The 20,471-nt window shown below is 46.4% G+C and overlaps 1 protein-coding gene across 1 annotated transcript in view; it reads left to right on the top strand.

The window, feature by feature from the left end:
* Nucleotides 1-20,471, top strand: part of LOC142908967 (CXADR-like membrane protein) — a 28,838-nt gene that overhangs the window by 3,035 nt on the left and 5,332 nt on the right. The window contains exon 3 of the mRNA XM_076059651.1: nt 1,605-1,800. Coding sequence (XP_075915766.1) covers nt 1,605-1,800 — 196 coding nt within the window. The remainder of the gene's footprint in view (nt 1-1,604; nt 1,801-20,471) is intronic.

The raw sequence follows: 20,471 nt of genomic DNA on the forward strand, positions 1-20,471 counted from the left end.
AATAAAAGAATAATAATGCAATTCTCACGACGTTTCGGCGACAACACAAGTGGGCCTTCTTCAGGTGAAGAAACAGGGCTATCAAGAAGACGGAACTTGAATGAACGCTGTCAGGCAAGGACCGCGTCTTTTGAAGCTGTGTGGGCGGAGTTGAATTAGCATGTTACCAGCCTCACATCCGGAGAGGGAGGTGGGATGGTAACATGCTAATTCAACTCTGCCCACACATATTCTTAGCTCTTTCGGTAAAGTCACGTTGAAGGGCAACAATAAAATAATAAAATATATTTAAATAATCAAATATATAACAAGAAATTTTTATTGTTATATATTTTATTATTTTATTGTTTCCCTTCAACGTGACTTTACCGAAAGAGCTAACAATATGAATCACTGCAGTCACGAAAGCTTTAAATCAAAATTCCGCCCACACAGCTTCAAAAGACGCGGTCCTTGCTTAACAGCATTCATTCAAGCTCCGTCTTCTTGATAGCCCTGTTTCTTCACCTGAAGAAGGCCACTTGTGTTGTGGCCGAAACGTCGTGAGAATTGCATTATTACTTGACTTCATTATTTTATTTCCAGTCTACGTGGCGGTGACTTTACCGAAAGAACCAAGAATGTGAATCCATGCAGTCACGAAAGCTTTAAATCGAAACAGAATCGGAATATGTATCTACACTGCAGGAGGAATCCAATGAGCTGTAAAGCTCTTTGTTCACAGATGGGGTGGGTCAAAACGTTCCAACAACAAACGGCTACAAGAACACGTGACAGGAGTGCAACGTATAGGAAAACAAATCAATTGAACAGTATAAAAATAAATATAAATTTAAACCTGGTAAAGCCCACTGAACTATTAGGGTCTTATTCTTGGTTCTTTCGGTAAAGTCACCGCCACGTAGAAGGGAAACAATAAAATAATAAAAATATAAAACAATAAAATTCTCACGACGTTTCGACTGCAACACAAGAAGCAATCATCATCGTCAGGTGTGAAAACCACAGCAAGAACAATTTGAATAAAAGTGGCGGGTTTTTTTTAACGTCAGCACCACGGAGAGCGATTTGGAAGTTTGTTCAGATGGACGAGTCCATCTATGTTCGGAAAAGGAATCTCTCTTGGTAACCGTAAGCGTGAACAATCAATTAAGACCCCAAATGGTTTATCAAATCCTTCCAACGATTGCTAAGCCCAGAATCCATCTCCTCGGTTGAAATTGTCTCCGTGTTTGTACGTGCGGATAGCCTCATGAACGAATCTCTCTTGGTAACCGTAAGGGTGAACAAGCAATTAAGACCCCAAATGGTTTATCAAATCCTTCCAACGATTGCTAAGCCCAGAATCCATCTCCTCGGTTGAAATTGTCTCCGTGTTTGTATATGCGGATAGCCTCATGAACGAATCTCTCTTGGTAACCGTAAGCGTGAACAATCAATCAAGACCCGAATTGGTTTATCAAATCCTTCCAACGATTGCTAAGCCCAGAATCCTTCTCCTCAGTTGAAATTGTCTCCGTGTTTGTACGTGCGGATAGCCTCACGGCGGCGGCGGTGGCGATGGCGGAGCCCTTTTTGTCCGTCCCCCACCCCCCTGCCCTCAGGTGGCCACGTTCGCCGGGGGCGAGGGGCACATCTACCCGGACTTCGCGTCCCGCGTGCGCTTCGCCCGCAACGTGACGCGGAGGGACGCGTCGCTGCAGATCGCCGGGCTGCGGGCGAGCGACGCCGGCGTCTACACGTGCAAGGTGAAGTTCGGCACTTTCATCAAGCAGGAGACCATCAGGCTCACCGTGCTGGGTAACGAACGCACGCACGCGCACACGCACGTACGCACGTACACACACACGTACACGCACGCACACGCACACACACGCACGTACATGCACGCACGAACACACACGCACGTACATGCACGCACGCACACGCACGTACAACAACAACAACCGCCATTTGCCACTAAGTGGCGGTGACGTCACCACGACGCTTGTGCCAGGCTATGTGCACCCTGAGGCCACGTGAAGTGTCGAACGCCCGCTGGCAGGAGGTCACGGGGCAGACCCAGGTGCCACGGGTCGACTGACTGCGGCAACCTGCTGTGCTTTAGCCACCCGGCGCTCCGCTCGTTGTTCTGAGCGTCGCTTCTCCGCCCTCCGTTGTTGTTGGAGGGCGACTGCCTCCAACTGCCCAGTAGCGTCCTTCACGAGCCTCCTCCACAGAGGCCGATCTTGACACTGCTGGTACCAGTCATCGGCAAGTCCACTCAGCTCCACGTCCTCCTGTACCACATCACTCCATCTCTTCTCTAGCCCGTGCCGCGCCCGCTTAGCCCCCTCAATCCGGCCGAACAAAAGCTGTTTCGGCATGCGGTGGCTGGGCATGCGGGCTACATGACCCAGCCATCGCAGCCTTCCCCGCCGGAGGAGCTCACCGATGGGACCTTGCCCAGATCTTTCAAGGATTTTTGAGCTCCTCACACAATCCAGTCTGGTTAAACCCAGGATGGATCGTAGGCAGGCCAGCCTAAATGTTCCTAACCGGCGAAGATGTTTCATTAGGGGGGTCCACGTTTCGCAAGCGTAGAGAAGGGAGGGAATGACCGTGGCCGAGAAGACCTGAAGCTTAGTGTGGAGCGACAGACCAAGTAGCTTCCACACAGCGTTACGCAACCGATGAAAGATATTGCCGCTCGACCGATTCGGAGTGAGACCTCTGCTGTTAAACTGGAGCCAGTCATAAGCACACTGCCCAGGTATGGGAAACTCTCCACTCTCTCCACAACGGCCCCATCACCGATTGGGAGTTGTGGGGGCAGAGTGTCCGATGGTACAAAATACCCAGGCAGGTGCTTAGTTTTGGTGGGGCTGATGGTAAGGCCCCACCTCTTAGTGGCACGCTCCAGTCTCAGCAACAACGTCTCTAACTCCTCCTCTGAATGAGCAGCTATTACCAAATCATCAGCATACATAACGTGGTTGAGCAATAGGGAGCCATCCCTTGACCGCACCCGGGCGTCGATCAGCCTTCCATTATATCTGTACCATATGGAGATTCCCCAGGACCTTTCCCGCACACTGAGGAGTGAGATGCCCCTGTAGTTTTTAATGCCCTGCACGCTGAACGCCGCGCGCCCAAGTGCGTGTGAGTGTTTAGTTTTGTTTTAATTATTTTAATTATTAAAGTTCGCGAGTGTCAAGGTAAGCTACGTTGACTTTATTTTTTTAAACATTTCCTCAAGAGAACCGTTGTTGCTGCTGCTGTTGTTGTGAAAGGCCCGGTACACCCTGAGGCCTTGCCTAGACTAGGACAGCCTTGATGTCACGTGGGTCCACACTCTTTGTGTCTTTCGGTAAAGTCACGGAGGTAGAAAATAAAAGTTATTTATTATTTAATTTAATTACATTTTTTTACCTACGTTAAATGTAATTTAAATTAAAATGTATTTTATACCTACGTTTAATTTAATTTAAATGTGTAATAAATTAAATTTTATTTCATACGTTAAATTAATTGAATTTTTTTATAAATTACATTTATTTAAATTTATTTTATACCTACGTTTAATTTCAATTTTTAATAAATTACATTTATTTACATTTAATACCTACGTTAAATTAAATTTTTAATCAATTACATTTATTTACATTACATTTATTTTATACCTACGTTAAATTAAATTTTTTATAAATTACATTTATTTATCTTCTTTGGTTCTTTCGGTAAAGTCACGTAGAATGAGAATAAAATAATAAATTGATAAAATAAAATAACACAATAATATTCTCACGACGTTTCGGCCACAACACAAGCGGCCTTCATCAGGTGAAGGGAGCGAGACTGTCTGGTAGGACAGCGCTGGAGTGAGAGAGCCACGTTCAGATCACGGCTTTTAAGCTGAAATAACTAGGCGAATTTAGCATTGAAATAACTGGTTGATTTGCTAGTGACTGGTCACAGAAATGACTACACATCTGAGCTATTCACAGTACTATATAGTGAACCAATAAAAACTAAAATATAAATTACCTTCATGTTATCAATAAACTCTATATTCTCCAATCAGCTAAGCTACCAACCATAAGTCGTTATATATCACAATGCTATATGGCGAAAAAATGGGTGGATTCTTACCCTCAAATTTCCGTACCACGGATAGCTACGGGCCCCGTTCAGACGGACGAGTTCGTCCATGGTCGGAACAGAGGAGGGGGAGAGAGACAGCTGCGAAGCCCTAGTATACTCCATGTTGTAAACCATACCATTAACCGTGGTGTGAGAGGTATTAAGAGGCAATGCTGGCGAAAGAGCTGCGGTCTGAAGGTCATCGTAAAATTACAATTAATTAAGAACAGAAATGATTTAACACATCTTTCCAGTGGTTACTAAGCCTGAATCCATCTTCTCGGTTGAAATTGTCTCTGTGCTTGTATATGTGAATGGCCTCATGAACGAATCTCTCATGGTAGCCAGTTGGTTTGCAAAGAACCTCCGTCTTGGAGAAGTCAATGTCATGTGAGCCCACTGAATTGTAACAGTGATCTGCCACGGCAGAGGAGTTCGTCTTACCGTGTTTCAAGTCTGCTTTATGTTCGCGGATGCGGTCCGAGATATGTCTTTTGGTTTCTCCAATGTAGCTACTACCACAGAGGCACTTTAGTTTGTAAACGCCCGGGTACTGTATGTCTGGAAGAGCATCTTTTACAGATGGAACTAAATCACGGATTTTGTGTACTGTGTTGAATCGGACCTGGATCTTGTGTTTATTCAGGATTTTGGAGATCTTTTTAGTGACCCCTGCAATGTAGGGTAAGGTGATGGTTTTGAGTGGCTCCACAAGAGGATCCTTCTTCATGACTGGAGTGATGGCTTTGCGGATTGTGTAGTCGGAGTAGCCATTAGCCCTGAGAGCCTGGTGTACGTGCTTGAGTTCACTGGTAATGTGTTCCTGGTCGGAAATGCATTGGGCTCTATGGTATAGAGTCTTGATGAGGCAGTTCTTCTGGGATGGATGGTGGTGGGAATCCGGTTTCAAGTAAGCATCTGTATGGGTAGCTTTCCTGTAGACAGAGTGGCTCATTGAACCATCATGTCTCCTTTTAATTAAGACATCCAGAAAGGGTAGTTTGCCATCTTTTTCGACCTCCATGGTAAATCTGATGGCTGGGTGTATGGAATTGATGTGGTCGCGGAATTGGTCTAGAGCAGGCTGGCCATGTGGCCAGATGACAAAGGTGTCATCAACGTACCTCTTCCATAAGGTCGGGCGTAGAGTGGCAGTCTGGATGGCGTCAGTTTCAAATTTTTCCATGAATACGTTGGCTACAACCGGAGATAGGGGGGAGCCCATTGGGGTGCCCTCAGTTTGTTTGTAGAAAGTTCCATTCCAGGTGAAGTATGTGTTGGTTAAGCAATGTCTCACCAGGGGGGGTACATCAGTATGCAGTCCTTGATGAACCAGGTCTTCAATGATAGCGATGGTGTCAGGTACCGGGACTTTGGTGAACAAGGACACCACATCAAAACTGACAAGCAGGTCGTTTGGGGACAGGAAAATGTCTTTGATTGTCGATACCAGGTGAGTAGAATTTAGTACCGCAGAGGTGGTTTTTCCAGTGAAAGGTCGCAGTATATCAGCCAGAAAACGTGCCAGTTTGTAGGTGGGGGAGCTGATAGTAGAGACGATGGGACGAAGGGGTGTATCTTCTTTGTGTATCTTTGGAAGGCCATATAATCTTGGTGGTCTGGCAGCAGAGGGTTTCAACAAGAACTGTTTGTTCTCATCAATTAATGCTGTTGAATCAGAGATAATTTTGTTCGTTTTGGTGACCAGGCTGTTGGTGGGATCTCTTTTTATTTTTGTATAGCTGCCATCGTTGAGTAGTTCTTGAATTTTGTTGTTATATTCTGTTTTGTCCATGATGACAGTGGCATTGCCTTTGTCGGCAGAGAGAACGACAATATCATAACGACTTATGGTTGGTAGCTTAGCTGATTGGAGAATATAGAGTTTATTGATAACATGAAGGTAATTTATATTTTAGTTTTCATTGGTTCACTATATAGTACTGTGAATAGCTCAGATGTGTAGTCATTTCTGTGACCAGTCACTAGCAAATCAACCAGTTATTTCAATGCTAAATTCGCCTAGTTATTTCAATGCTAAATTCTCCTGTTTTGATTTGTACTAAGTGCCTCGGTGAATGTGTATGCTCTGACTTCAACGTAACTATTTCTGTAGCAGTTACAAGCGAATGCCTTAATTTAGCTATTTCAATGCTAAATTCTATGCTAATTCCTTTTAACAATGGGTGCCTCTGCGGATGTGTATGCTTTAACTTTTAACATAGCTATTTCTGTGACCAGTCACAAGCTAATCATTCAGCCTTTTCAATGCTAAATTTTATGCTAATTCCTTCGTCAAGGCTCTTTGTTCCTCTCACACAGCTTAAAAGCCGTGATCTGAACGTGGCTCTCTCACTCCAGCGCTGTCCTACCAGACAGTCTCGCTCCCTTCACCTGATGAAGGCCGCTTGTGTTGTGGCCGAAACGTCGTGAGAATATTATTGTGTTATTTTATTTTATCAATTTATTATTTTATTCTCATTCTACGTGACTTTACCGAAAGAACCAAAGAAGATGAATCATTGCAGTCACGAAAGCTTTAAATCGAAATTTAACCGCCTCTACGGGGAGGGATTCCACACATCCTTAAGATCATTCAACAGACTTCGGGATAAGAAGGCTCAACTAATCGAGTCTCTCACCTTTCTGAAGAGATGCCGCGACTCTAAGGTAATACCAACCGCATTTACACTAACCTCTGCTGTTGCAACTTCTCTCAATGCAAAACGAATTCTAGCTAGAACTAGCTTCGCTCTTATCTTGGAAAAAATCAGACTTACACGCACCGAACTCGATCAGTTAGACAAGACACTCTACAAATCACACTTAAAATTGACAGCAACAATGTCTACATCGGATTGGGAACATGTAGACAATATGACTACCTCTTCGGCTGCCACTATGTCGAACAAATGTAGGGACAATTTGATTTCCAAATTCAATCACCTCTCCAGCAAAAAATCGGATCCACACACCGAAAAGATAGACGTCAACAAAGTCGTAATTAATCGCAGTAACAGTTCCATTTCTGATGGTCTGAAATCCGTTTTAGCTAAAGGTCTAAACTTTGCTGTCACACCGAGACACTTACCGGTTAATGATATCATTGCCCATGTCGACGTTGCACTCAAGGGCTTGAGTCACGTCTCTGCAGACGTAGCAAGATCTGAAATCGCTGCAACCCTCAAAAACGCTAAGTTGCCACCTAGCAACATCAGCAAAGACGAACGTTTTGAATTATCTCAATTAAAAAAGAGGGATGATATTGTCGTTCTCTCAGCCGACAAAGGCAATGCCACTGTCATCATGGACAAAACAGAATATAACAACAAAATTCAAGAACTACTCAACGATGGCAGCTATACAAAAATAAAAAGAGATCCCACCAACAGCCTGGTCACCAAAACGAACAAAATTATCTCTGATTCAACAGCATTAATTGATGAGAACAAACAGTTCTTGTTGAAACCCTCTGCTGCCAGACCACCAAGATTATATGGCCTTCCAAAGATACACAAAGAAGATACACCCCTTCGTCCCATCGTCTCTACTATCAGCTCCCCCACCTACAAACTGGCACGTTTTCTGGCTGATATACTGCGACCTTTCACTGGAAAAACCACCTCTGCGGTACTAAATTCTACTCACCTGGTATCGACAATCAAAGACATTTTCCTGTCCCCAAACGACCTGCTTGTCAGTTTTGATGTGGTGTCCTTGTTCACCAAAGTCCCGGTACCTGACACCATCACTATCATTGAAGACCTGGTTCATCAAGGACTGCATACTGATGTACCCCCCCTGGTGAGACATTGCTTAACCAACACATACTTCACCTGGAATGGAACTTTCTACAAACAAACTGAGGGCACCCCAATGGGCTCCCCCCTATCTCCGGTTGTAGCCAACGTATTCATGGAAAAATTTGAAACTGGCGCCATCCAGACTGCCACTCTACGCCCGACCTTATGGAAGAGGTACGTTGATGACACCTTTGTCATCTGGCCACATGGCCAGCCTGCTCTAGACCAATTCCGCGACCACATCAATTCCATACACCCAGCCATCAGATTTACCATGGAGGTCGAAAAAGATGGCAAACTACCCTTTCTGGATGTCTTAATTAAAAGGAGACATGATGGTTCAATGAGCCACTCTGTCTACAGGAAAGCTACCCATACAGATGCTTACTTGAAACCGGATTCCCACCACCATCCATCCCAGAAGAACTGCCTCATCAAGACTCTATACCATAGAGCCCAATGCATTTCCGACCAGGAACACATTACCAGTGAACTCAAGCACGTACACCAGGCTCTCAGGGCTAATGGCTACTCCGACTACACAATCCGCAAAGCCATCACTCCAGTCATGAAGAAGGATCCTCTTGTGGAGCCACTCAAAACCATCACCTTACCCTACATTGCAGGGGTCACTAAAAAGATCTCCAAAATCCTGAATAAACACAAGATCCAGGTCCGATTCAACACAGTACACAAAATCCGTGATTTAGTTCCATCTGTAAAAGATGCTCTTCCAGACATACAGTACCCGGGCGTTTACAAACTAAAGTGCCTCTGTGGTAGTAGCTACATTGGAGAAACCAAAAGACATATCTCGGACCGCATCCGCGAACATAAAGCAGACTTGAAACACGGTAAGACGAACTCCTCTGCCGTGGCAGATCACTGTTACAATTCAGTGGGCTCACATGACATTGACTTCTCCAAGACGGAGGTTCTTTGCAAACCAACTGGCTACCATGAGAGATTCGTTCATGAGGCCATTCACATATGCAAGCACAGAGACAATTTCAACCGAGAAGATGGATTCAGGCTTAGTAACCACTGGAAAGATGTGTTAAATCATTTCTGTTCTTAATTAATTGTAATTTTACGATGACCTTCAGACCGCAGCTCTTTCGCCAGCATTGCCTCTTAATACCTCTCACACCACGGTTAATGGTATGGTTTACAACATGGAGTATACTAGGGCTTCGCAGCTGTCTCTCTCCCCCTCCTCTGTTCCGACCATGGACGAACTCGTCCGTCTGAACGGGGCCCGTAGCTATCCGTGGTACGGAAATTTGAGGGTAAGAATCCACCCATTTTTTCGCCATATAGCATTGTGATATATAACGACTTATGGTTGGTAGCTTAGCTGATTGGAGAATATAGAGTTTATTGATAACATGAAGGTAATTTATATTTTAGTTTTTATTGGTTCACTATATAGTACTGTGAATAGCTCAGATGTGTAGTCATTTCTGTGACCAGTCACTAGCAAATCAACCAGTTATTTCAATGCTAAATTCGCCTAGTTATTTCAATGCTAAATTCTCCTGTTTTGATTTGTACTAAGTGCCTCGGTGAATGTGTATGCTCTGACTTCAACGTAACTATTTCTGTAGCAGTTACAAGCGAATGCCTTAATTTAGCTATTTCAATGCTAAATTCTATGCTAATTCCTTTTAACAATGGGTGCCTCTGCGGATGTGTATGCTTTAACTTTTAACATAGCTATTTCTGTGACCAGTCACAAGCTAATCATTCAGCCTTTTCAATGCTAAATTTTATGCTAATTCCTTCGTCAAGGCTCTTTGTTCCTCTCACACAGCTTAAAAGCCGTGATCTGAACGTGGCTCTCTCACTCCAGCGCTGTCCTACCAGACAGTCTCGCTCCCTTCACCTGATGAAGGCCGCTTGTGTTGTGGCCGAAACGTCGTGAGAATATTATTGTGTTATTTTATTTTATCAATTTATTATTTTATTCTCATTCTACGTGACTTTACCGAAAGAACCAAAGAAGATGAATCATTGCAGTCACGAAAGCTTTAAATCGAAATACATTTATTTACATTTATTTGATACCTATGTTAAATTTTTTTTAGTAAATTTATTTAAATTACATTTATTTTATACCTACGTTAAATTAAATGCTTTAATAAATAAAATGTATTTAAATTAAATGTATCTTATTTCATACCTACACATGTACAGTCATTTTAACTGCTCTGACTGCTTCAAGCTAAGTGCGGCCTGGAATCGTATTATTAAGTAATACATTTTACAATTACAATTCCTTATAGAGGAACCCCATACTAATGAACTGACTACGTATCTATATATTATTAAAAGACCGCACGCAGATATCACAAAAGCGGACCCCGTTGTCAACGATATAATTTGATGTACGTACACCAGTTGCTGTACGTACATCATTAAAATTACACCGATTGCAATACGTCACCAAAGACGACACAATTTTAATTTGACCCCCGGGTCTGATCGCGTTAACTATGCAGGTGGCGGGTCGAGAGGTTACTTGCACGTGTGTGCAGCTTATTGAATATTGACGTGCGATGACTTGTGGAGAGGAAGAATGATGATGATGATGGCGATGCAAGTGTTGAAGTCTGACGTTGTTCTCTGAGTCGTGTAGCCTACCTCGTGCGACTTTGGGGATTGCGTAATGTCATTTTAGTTTCCTCTGTGGAACTTTTTATTTTGTTGATTCTAACGATTGAACTAACGTAGGGCGGGCTTGGGAGCGGCGTTGACGATGTGTTTTGGCGTTGCACCAACCAGCACCTTTGCATTCAGAAGTTGGAGGTGCTTTGATTGTTACAGCGAGAGGTGGAATCATCACCGCCATCGTCATGGGTTTAAGTGGGCACGGAGCCCGTCAAGGGAATGGGTAGGTAGAGGAATGGGGTTGGAGAGTATACACAACTTGCATTTCTAGTCATTTCAACAATTTATGGGCATGCGCATCATTAACAGTATCCTGATTGATGAGCAAAACAAAATCGCACTTTAATCATCAATCTATTGTCATAAATGAGTCCGAAATATCAATCAATAGTCATGCTCAAAACCGCATTCCTATTATAAAAATCATTGAACCGCCATTCATGATGACAATTCCAATGTGGTCATTATGATGCTCAGAATTACACTTATATTCTCAGAATCTATTACAACAGCAGTGTGCTCAAAATGCAAATTTACCAATTTCAACATGTACACAATCAATTCCAAGATTCTTATCAAAGTAAGTCCTATGTATCGTGGTGTTTTCATGCTTATACATTATTACGCGCCCCCCCCAAAAATATATATACAAAAGTGTATTTTTATAATGTTTGCATGGTGTACAGTCTGGAAATTACCCACATGGCAAATTTCAAGTTTGGTGCGTGTCGGGAAGTACGCTAAACATTTTGAACAGACACACAATCACAACTTTGCCTTTGATATATATGGAGATTAGTAATAAATTGTTAATTTAACTACTTTCAAGTTTACGGATTGGAAATAGGAATAGCACTGGCTCACCACGGGGCTTATCGCGTGGTATCTGGGCACTTTATTTGAATCGTAAACCCCACAGTTTGTGAGTACAATTCCTCGCAAGTTGCGTCCACAGATACAGAGACAGACAGACAAATAATAATGTTTATAGGTAAAACTAAGAAATGAATCTACATGTCGAGGAGAGAGGAGAGAGCCAAGAGGTCACCTCGGGAGACGGTGCGGCGCGTTAACCTTAGTCACGTGACTGAAGGAGTGTGGGCGTGTCGTGCGTGTGTGTATACTCTGCGTGTGTGTGTGTACCGTTTGTGTGTGTGTATACTGTGCGTGTGTGTGTACTGTGCGTGTGTGTGTGTGTATTGTGCGTGTGTGTACCGTGTGTGTGTACCGTGCGTGTGTACTGTGCGTGTGTGTGCACCGTGTGTGTGTACTGTGCGTGTGTACCGTGCGTGTGTGTGTGTACCGTGTGTGTGTGCACCGTGTGTGTGTGTACTGTGCGTGTGTGTGTAACGTGTGTGGCGGTAGTCTAGCGGTTAGTACGCTGCTCTACGAACATAACGACCCGAGTTTGATTCGCGCTCACAGCCAACACCCAGTGACGATTATTTGAACCGGTTCTGGGCCTCCCCTAGGTCGACTCAGCCTCAAATGAGTACCCGGTGTGGTGTGGAAACATCGCCACTTTGGGAGACAAAGGCGGTCGTGCACGGTGCTGGCCACCCATCCCCTCGTGTACCGTTCCGGCCTTCATAAGTGGTGCTGCTACTTGCTAACAGCACTTGCCCCAACAGTCTGTTAAGGCTACACGGGGGATCTTTGTCTTTGCATCACCACCCAGGAGTCACAGAGCTTTTGAGGCTCCGAGCCACGTGGGGATCCACAACAGCGTGAGGCGGTGCCACTCACAGGTGAGACTCGGGGATATGTGATTTCTAATCGATAGCCATCTGTCAGTTAACCCATCACAACTGCTGAGTCTGTCACGCGACTTCCTCCTTCCAGCGAGCCTTTGACACTTCACGTGGCCTCAAAGTGTACCTGGCCTGGATGCAGGCATGTCCGAGGATTCAGATGCCTTCTATGACCCCCTGTCACAGGTGTTAGCTAAAAGTGGCCCCTCGGGATAGAGTCATCATGTTGGGTGACTTCAATGCCCGAGTTGGTGATGATGCTGGAACCTGGTCTGGAGCGATTGGAAGGCATGGGCCAGATCAACTCAATAACAACGGTAGGAGGCTGTTAGACTTCTGTGCAGCCTGTGGGCTTGTCATTGCCAACACGCTGTTCTGGCATCTATGCATCCAGACAACATCATGGATTCACGCCGGGTCCAAGCAAGAACATCCGCTGGACTATATAGCCAGTGGACCAGCGAATGCAGGCCCATGTCCTTGACACCAGAACCTACAGTGCTGCTGACCTCACTGACCATTAGCTTTTCATATGTATGATCTGTGGGCTGGGTAAATCTGTGAGCAGGAGCGAGAGACAATTAAGCTCCCAAGCATTCACTACGTTATAAACAACATATTTGCACTCATAAGTCGCTTGCCTAATTGCCTCAGCAACTCGGTGTTTCATATCGAATCTCATCTCAAACAATCGAAGGGCGCCCCCTAGTGGCAGCTGCCCCTGTTGGTTCCACATAGACTCTAGACGCACGTTGTTGTTGGTTCCACATAGACTCTAGAGTCTAGACGCACGTTGTTGTTGGTTCCACATAGACTCTAGACGCACGTTGTTGTTGGTTCCACATAGACTCTAGAGTCTAGACGCACGTTGTTGTTGGTTCCACATAGACTCTAGACGCACGTTGTTGTTGGTTCCACATAGACTCTAGACGCATGTTGTTGTTGGTTCCACATAGACTCTAGACGCACGTTGTTGTTGGTTCCACATAGACTCTAGACCAGTGGTTCTTAACCTTGTTGGAGGTACCGAACCCCACCAGTTTCATATGCGCATTCACCGAACCCCTCTTTAGTGAAAAATAAAATGTGATTTTTTTCAAATTCAAGACATAGATATGTTTTTTTACTGGTACACAAAATGAGCCGTGCATGAACATTACCTTGTTCAAAGAATAAAACCAACACAATGCATAAACTCACAACAAATTACATACCTGGAAATCAATGTGACTTCTGCTGTTGCCTTTGAGAGATCAGTTCAGATATGCGTGGCTTCACCTTGGCAAGTGCCACTCTCATGTCATTTTCACAGCAAAGTCTGTTCCTTTTCTTCGTTTTTATGTCCAGCATCCTCGAAAAGGATTGCTCACAAAGATATGTTGTAACAAATGGTATAAAAAAATCCAGGGCTTTCTTAGCAATAACTGGATACTTGTTCATTTGTCGACACCAAAACGTTGAGAGCGTTGTTGTTCTGAAGAGTTGCTGTTGAACCTGGCTCTGCTGAATTTCAATGATTTCGTCGAGGAATTCATCATTGACATCTGCTGTTTCAACAGCAAACGTGAACGGCTGTCTCACCCATGCTGGATATGACTCTCTTGTAGGGAAATATCCGTCGAGAGACTTTGCAAGCTCATCTAAGTGCGTGGCAATTGTTTGCTTCAGTTCCGTGAATACAGAAATATCTCCGATTCCAGACACATCTTCGATCTTACTTGCACAGTCGTCCAGAAGCGGGAAGTTTGCGAAGTTATTGTTCTCTGTTCGTCGTTTCCATAACGGTAGCTTTTTTTGAAAAGCCTTCAGGTGTTCTTCCGCTTCCATGATATTGACTCCACCACCCTGCATCTGCTGATTGAGATGATTGAGAGCTGCGAATATATCAGCCATGTACGCTAAAATGAGAATGAACTCAGGATTTTTGAAGCAATCTGCATGGCAGTGTTGGTGCTCTTGCAAAAACAGGGCTAATTCCACACGCATGGCAAAAACACGATTCAGCACCTGTCCCCGGGATAACCACCGAATATTAGAATGGAGCAGAAGTACCTCAAATTCAGAGCCCATTTCTTTACACAGCTCACTGAAGATGCGGTGCCTCAGAGCACTTTTTCGCACATAGTTCACACATTCCACCACAGTTTTTAATACTTCTGCCATTTTTGGAGGTAAGGTTTTTGTTGCCAACGCATGCCTGTGCAGAATACAATGCGTCACAATGATGTGTGGTGCATCGGCCTTTACTAGCGCACCAAAACCAGACTTTCTTCCCAGCATGACTGGAGCTCCGTCCGTACAAACTGCAGAAACCATATCCCATGAAAGATTGTTGTCTCTGAAGAAGTCATCCACAAGCTTCTTCACATCGGCTGCCTTCGTTGTTGTTGTAAGAGGCTTACAAAATAAAAACTCTTCTTTTATCATGTCGTCTTTCACATAGCGTACAAAAACAGCAAGCTGGCTTAGATCAGAAACGTCTGTGGTTTCGTCGAGTTGAAGGCTGAATTTTGCCGGGCTTGAAATCAGATCCGCGACTACTTGAGCCAAGATGTCTTTACTCATGTCTTCTATTCTGTCACTGATGGTGTCATTTGAAAGGGGAATTTGGGATAATTTACCTTCGGCCGCTGTTCCGAGTATCAGATTCGCCATCTTTAATGCAGCTGGTTTCACAAGTGTTTCACCAATGGTGTGTGGCTTGCCCTGCTTTGCGATCAGGTAAGCAACTTCGTACGATGCTGTCAGGATTGGTTTGTTAACAGGTACAAATCCAAGAGCAGGCAGAGTGGCCCTTTCATCGAATCTGGCTCTCTTCACCCTGAATTCAGCAAGTGTTGTGTTCTTGTATTCCCCGTCTCCATGCAGCTTCAAGAAGTGTTCCTTTAGTTTTGCCGGTGCAAGACTAGAGTTGCTCAACTTGGCGTTGCAAATCATGCAGATAGGACGCTCACTCCCATCACGTTCCGTGATACATGAGAATCCATGTTGTACATATTCGTCCGACCACTTTCTTCTTTTGCCCGACATAGTATGGATAAAATATTAAAGAAATCACACGACATACGACAACAACAGTCACACGTTGACTACTGAGTACGCACTAAATTCCCCGCAGCGCTGATTGGCCAAGCAGTGTAGCATGATCATCTGCAGCCAGTGATGGCCAAGCGGGCCGTGTGTGTCATCACAAATTTACACAATAATTCAAGTGTGTCCGGACCTCCGTGGCGGGGGCTCTGCCGAACCCCTGAGATCGACTCACCGAACCCCTGGGGTTCGATCGAACCCAGGTTAAGAACCACTGCTCTAGACGCACGTTGTTGTTGGTTCCACATAGACTCTAGACACACGTTGTTGTTGGTTCCACATAGACTCTAGACGCACGTTGTTGTTGGTTCCACATAGACTCTAGACGCACGTTGTTGTTGGTTCCACATAGACTCTAGACGCACGTTGTTGTTGGTTCCACATAGACTCTAGACGCACGTTGTTGTTGGTTCCACATAGACTCTAGACGCACGTTGTTGTTGGTTCCACATAGACTCTAGACGCACGTTGTTGTTGGTTCCAAATGTGGAGGGGAGAAACCGAAGGACCCAGAGACAAATCCAGACGACCATGGGGAGAGCATCCAGACTCCAAATACACAGCAAAGCAATTTGCTTATTGATCCCCCTCCCCCCATCACTTCCGACTCAAGAGCTCTCTCAGCATCTGGTTGTAATCGTGCTGCATGCCAAGCAGCTCTCCAAGAGAGACGAACAGCGCCTTCTTGACACCACCACCAGCGCCAGCGTCAGTGTCAGTGTGGGCTGATTGACGTCGTTTGGACGCTGGCCGAGGAGCTGCTGAAGCAGGAGCAGCAGCTGCTGCTGCTGCTGCTCCGCATGCTCCAGGGCATGCCCCAGTGGCTGCTGCAGTATCTCCTGCTGCAGCTGCATCAGGAGATACTGCAGCATGTTGTCCAATCAATGCCACACGTTGTCCAATCAATGCCACATGTTGTCCAATCAATGCCACATATTGTCCAATCAATGCCACGTGTTGTCCAATCAATGCCACGTGTTGTCCAATCAATGCCACATGTCCAATCAATGCCACGTGTTGTCCAATCAATGCCACACGTCCAATCAATCCCACGTGTTGTCCAATCAATGCCACATGTCCAATCAATGCCACATGTTGTCCAATCAATGCCACATGTTGTCCAATCAATGCCACGTGTTGTCCAATCAATGCCACGTGTTGTCCAATCAATGCCACATGTTGTCCAATCAATGCTACATATTGTCCAATCAATGCCACATGTCCAATCAATGCCACATTGTCCAATCAATGCCACACGTCCAATCAATGCCACATGTTGTCCAGTCAATGCCACATGTCCAATCAATGCCACATGTTGTCCAATCAATGCCACACGTCCAATCAATGCCACATGTTGTCCAATCAATGCCACATGTTGTCCAATCAATGCCACATGTTGTCCAATCAATGCCACATTGTCCAATCAATGCCACATGTTGTCCAATCAATGCCACATGTCCAATCAATGCCACATGTTGTCCAATCAATGCCACGTGTTGTCCAATCAATGCCACGTGTTGTCCAATCAATGCCACATGTTGTCCAATCAATGCTACATATTGTCCAATCAATGCCATATGTTGTCCAATCAATGCCACACGTTGTCCAATCAATGCCACATGTCCAATCAATGCCACATGTTGTCCAATCAATGCCACATTGACCAATCAATGCCACATGTCCAATCAATGCCACATGATGTCCAATCAATGCCACATGATGTCCAATCAATGCCACATATTGTCCAATCAATGCCACATATTGTCCAATCAATGCCACATATTGTCCAATCAATGCCACATGTTGTCCAATCAATGCCACATTGTCCAATCAATGCCACACGTCCAATCAATGCCACATGTCCAATCAATGCCACATGTCCAATCAATGCCACATGTTGTCCAATCAATGCTACATATTGTCCAATCAATGCCACATGTCCAATCAATGCCACATGTCCAATCACTGCCACATGTCCAATCAATGCCACATATTGTCCAATCAATGCCACGTCCAATCAATGCCACACGTCCAATCAATGCCACACGTCCAATCAATGCCACATGTTGTCCAATCAATGCCACATGTCCAATCAATGCCACACGTTGCACACGAACTCAGATCCCGTGACGAGAGCCACTCGGCACCGAAAAGAGGAGAAGCCCTGGAGGAGACCTCCCGTCATCGTCAAAACTCCCTCCTCGTCGTCGTCGTCGCCAGCTCTGTCCTCTTCACGATGAGGTTGCTGCTGCTGCTGGTGTTGGCCGTCGCCCTGTTGCTCCGCGGCTCTGTGGGGTCGCGCGAGGCCACGGCGCCGCGCCTCTCCTACAGGAGCCGGAGAGGTGCGGAGTGTGCGCGTGTGTGTATGTATGTGTGGTGTGTGTATGTAGTGTGTGTGTGTATGTGTGGTGTGTGTATGTAGTGTATGTGTAGTGTGTGTATGTAGTGTGTGGTGTGTATGTGTGTGTATGTATGTGTGGTGTGTGTGTGGTGTGTATGTGTGTGTATGTAGTGTGTGTAATGTGTATGTGTGTAGTGTGTGTGTATGTGTGTTCGTGTGTGTGTGTAGTGTGTGTGTATGTGTGTGTATGCATGTGTGTATGTGTGGTGTGTAGTGTATGTGTGTGTGTATGTAATAGCTGCTCAGTCAGAGGAGGAGTTGGAGACGCTGCTGCTGGGACTGGAGCGTGCCACTAAGAGGTGGGGCCTTACCATCAGCCCCACCAAAACTAAGCACCTGCCTGGGTATTTTGTACCATCGGACACTCCACCCCCACAACTCCCAATCGGTGATGGGGCGGTTGTGGAGAGAGTGGAGAGTTTCCCATACCTGGGCAGTGTGCTTATGACTGGCTCCAGTTTAACAGCAGAGGTCTCACTCCGAATCAGTCGAGCGGCAATATCTTTTCATCGGTTGCGTAACGCTGTGTGGAAGCTACCTGGTCTGTCGCTCCGCACTAAGCTTCAGGTCTTCTCGGCCACGGTCATTCCCTCCCTTCTCTACGCTTGCGAAACGTGGACCCCCCTAATGGAACATCTTCGCCGGTTAGAAACATTTAGGCTGGCCTGCCTACGATCCATCCTGGGTTTAACCAGACTGGATTGTGTGAGGAGCTCACAAATCCTTGAAAGATCTGGGCAGGGTCCCATCGGTGAGCTCCTCCGGCAGGCAAGGCTGCGATGGCTGGGTCATGTAGCCCGCATGCCCAGCCACCGCATGCCGAAACAGCTTTTGTTTGGCCGGATTGAGGGGACTAAGCGGGCGCGGCACGGGCTAGAGAAGAGATGGAGTGATGTGGTACAGGAGGACGTGGAGCTGAGTGGACTTGCCGATGACTGGTACCAGCGGTGTCAAGATCGGCCTCTGTGGAGGAGGCTCGTGAAGGATGCTACTGGGCAGTTGGAGGCAGTCGCCCTCCAACAACAACGGAGGACGGAGGAGCGACGCTCAGAACAACGAGCGGAGCGCCGGGTGGCTAAAGCACAGCAGGTTGGCACAGTAGGGGGCACAGGTGGTGCATCAGCCAGTCATCTCAGTCAGTCGACCCGTGGCACCTGGGTCTGCCCCGTGATCTCCTGCCAGCGGGCGTTCGACACTTCACGTGGCCTCAGGGTGCACATAGCCTGGCACAAGCGTCGTGGTGACGTCACCGCCACTTAGTGGCGAATGGCGGTTGTTGTATGTATGTATGCCTGGGTATTTTGTACCATCGGACACTCCACCCCCACAACTCCAAATCGGTGATGGGGTGGTTGTGGAGAGAGTGGAGAGTTTCCCATATCTGGGCAGTGTGCTTATGACTGGCTCCAGTTTAACAGCAGAGGTCTCACTCCGAATCAGTCGAGCGGCAATATCTTTTCATCGGTTGCGTAACGCTGTGTGGAAGCTACCTGGTCTGTCGCTCCGCACTAAGCTTCAGGTCTTCTCGGCCACGGTCATTCCCTCCCTTCTCTACGCTTGCGAAACGTGGACCCCCCTAATGGAACATCTTCGCCGGTTAGAAACATTTAGGCTGGCCTGCCTACGATCCATCCTGGGTTTAACCAGACTGGATTGTGTGAGGAGCTCACAAATCCTTGAAAGATCTGGGCAGGGTCCCATCGGTGAGCTCCTCCGGCAGGCAAGGCTGCGATGGCTGGGTCATGTAGCCCGCATGCCCAGCCACCGCATGCCGAAACAGCTTTTGTTTGGCCGGATTGAGGGGACTAAGCGGGCGCGGCACGGGCTAGAGAAGAGATGGAGTGATGTGGTACAGGAGGACGTGGAGCTGAGTGGACTTGCCGATGACTGGTACCAGCGGTGTCAAGATCGGCCTCTGTGGAGGAGGCTCGTGAAGGATGCTACTGGGCAGTTGGAGGCAGTCGCCCTCCAACAACAACGGAGGACGGAGGAGCGACGCTCAGAACAACGAGCGGAGCGCCGGGTGGCTAAAGCACAGCAGGTTGGCACAGTAGGGGGCACAGGTGGTGCATCAGCCAGTCATCTCAGTCAGTCGACCCGTGGCACCTGGGTCTGCCCCGTGATCTCCTGCCAGCGGGCGTTCGACACTTCACGTGGCCTCAGGGTGCACATAGCCTGGCACAAGCGTCGTGGTGACGTCACCGCCACTTAGTGGCGAATGGCGGTTGTTGTATGTATGTATGCCTGGGTATTTTGTACCATCGGACACTCCACCCCCACAACTCCAAATCGGTGATGGGGTGGTTGTGGAGAGAGTGGAGAGTTTCCCATACCTGGGCAGTGTGCTTATGACTGGCTCCAGTTTAACAGCAGAGGTCTCACTCCGAATCAGTCGAGCGGCAATATCTTTTCATCGGTTGCGTAACGCTGTGTGGAAGCTACCTGGTCTGTCGCTCCGCACTAAGCTTCAGGTCTTCTCGGCCACGGTCATTCCCTCCCTTCTCCACGCTTGCGAAACGTGGACCCCCCTAATGGAACATCTTCGCCGGTTAGAAACATTTAGGCTGGCCTGCCTACGATCCATCCTGGGTTTAACCAGACTGGATTGTGTGAGGAGCTCACAAATCCTTGAAA

This window comes from Petromyzon marinus, unplaced genomic scaffold, assembly GCF_048934315.1.
Source record: "Petromyzon marinus isolate PM22_M1 ecotype Great Lakes invasive population unplaced genomic scaffold, UKy_Petmar_22M1.pri1.0 PM_G_Scaffold_11, whole genome shotgun sequence".
Taxonomy (NCBI): domain Eukaryota; kingdom Metazoa; phylum Chordata; class Hyperoartia; order Petromyzontiformes; family Petromyzontidae; genus Petromyzon; species Petromyzon marinus.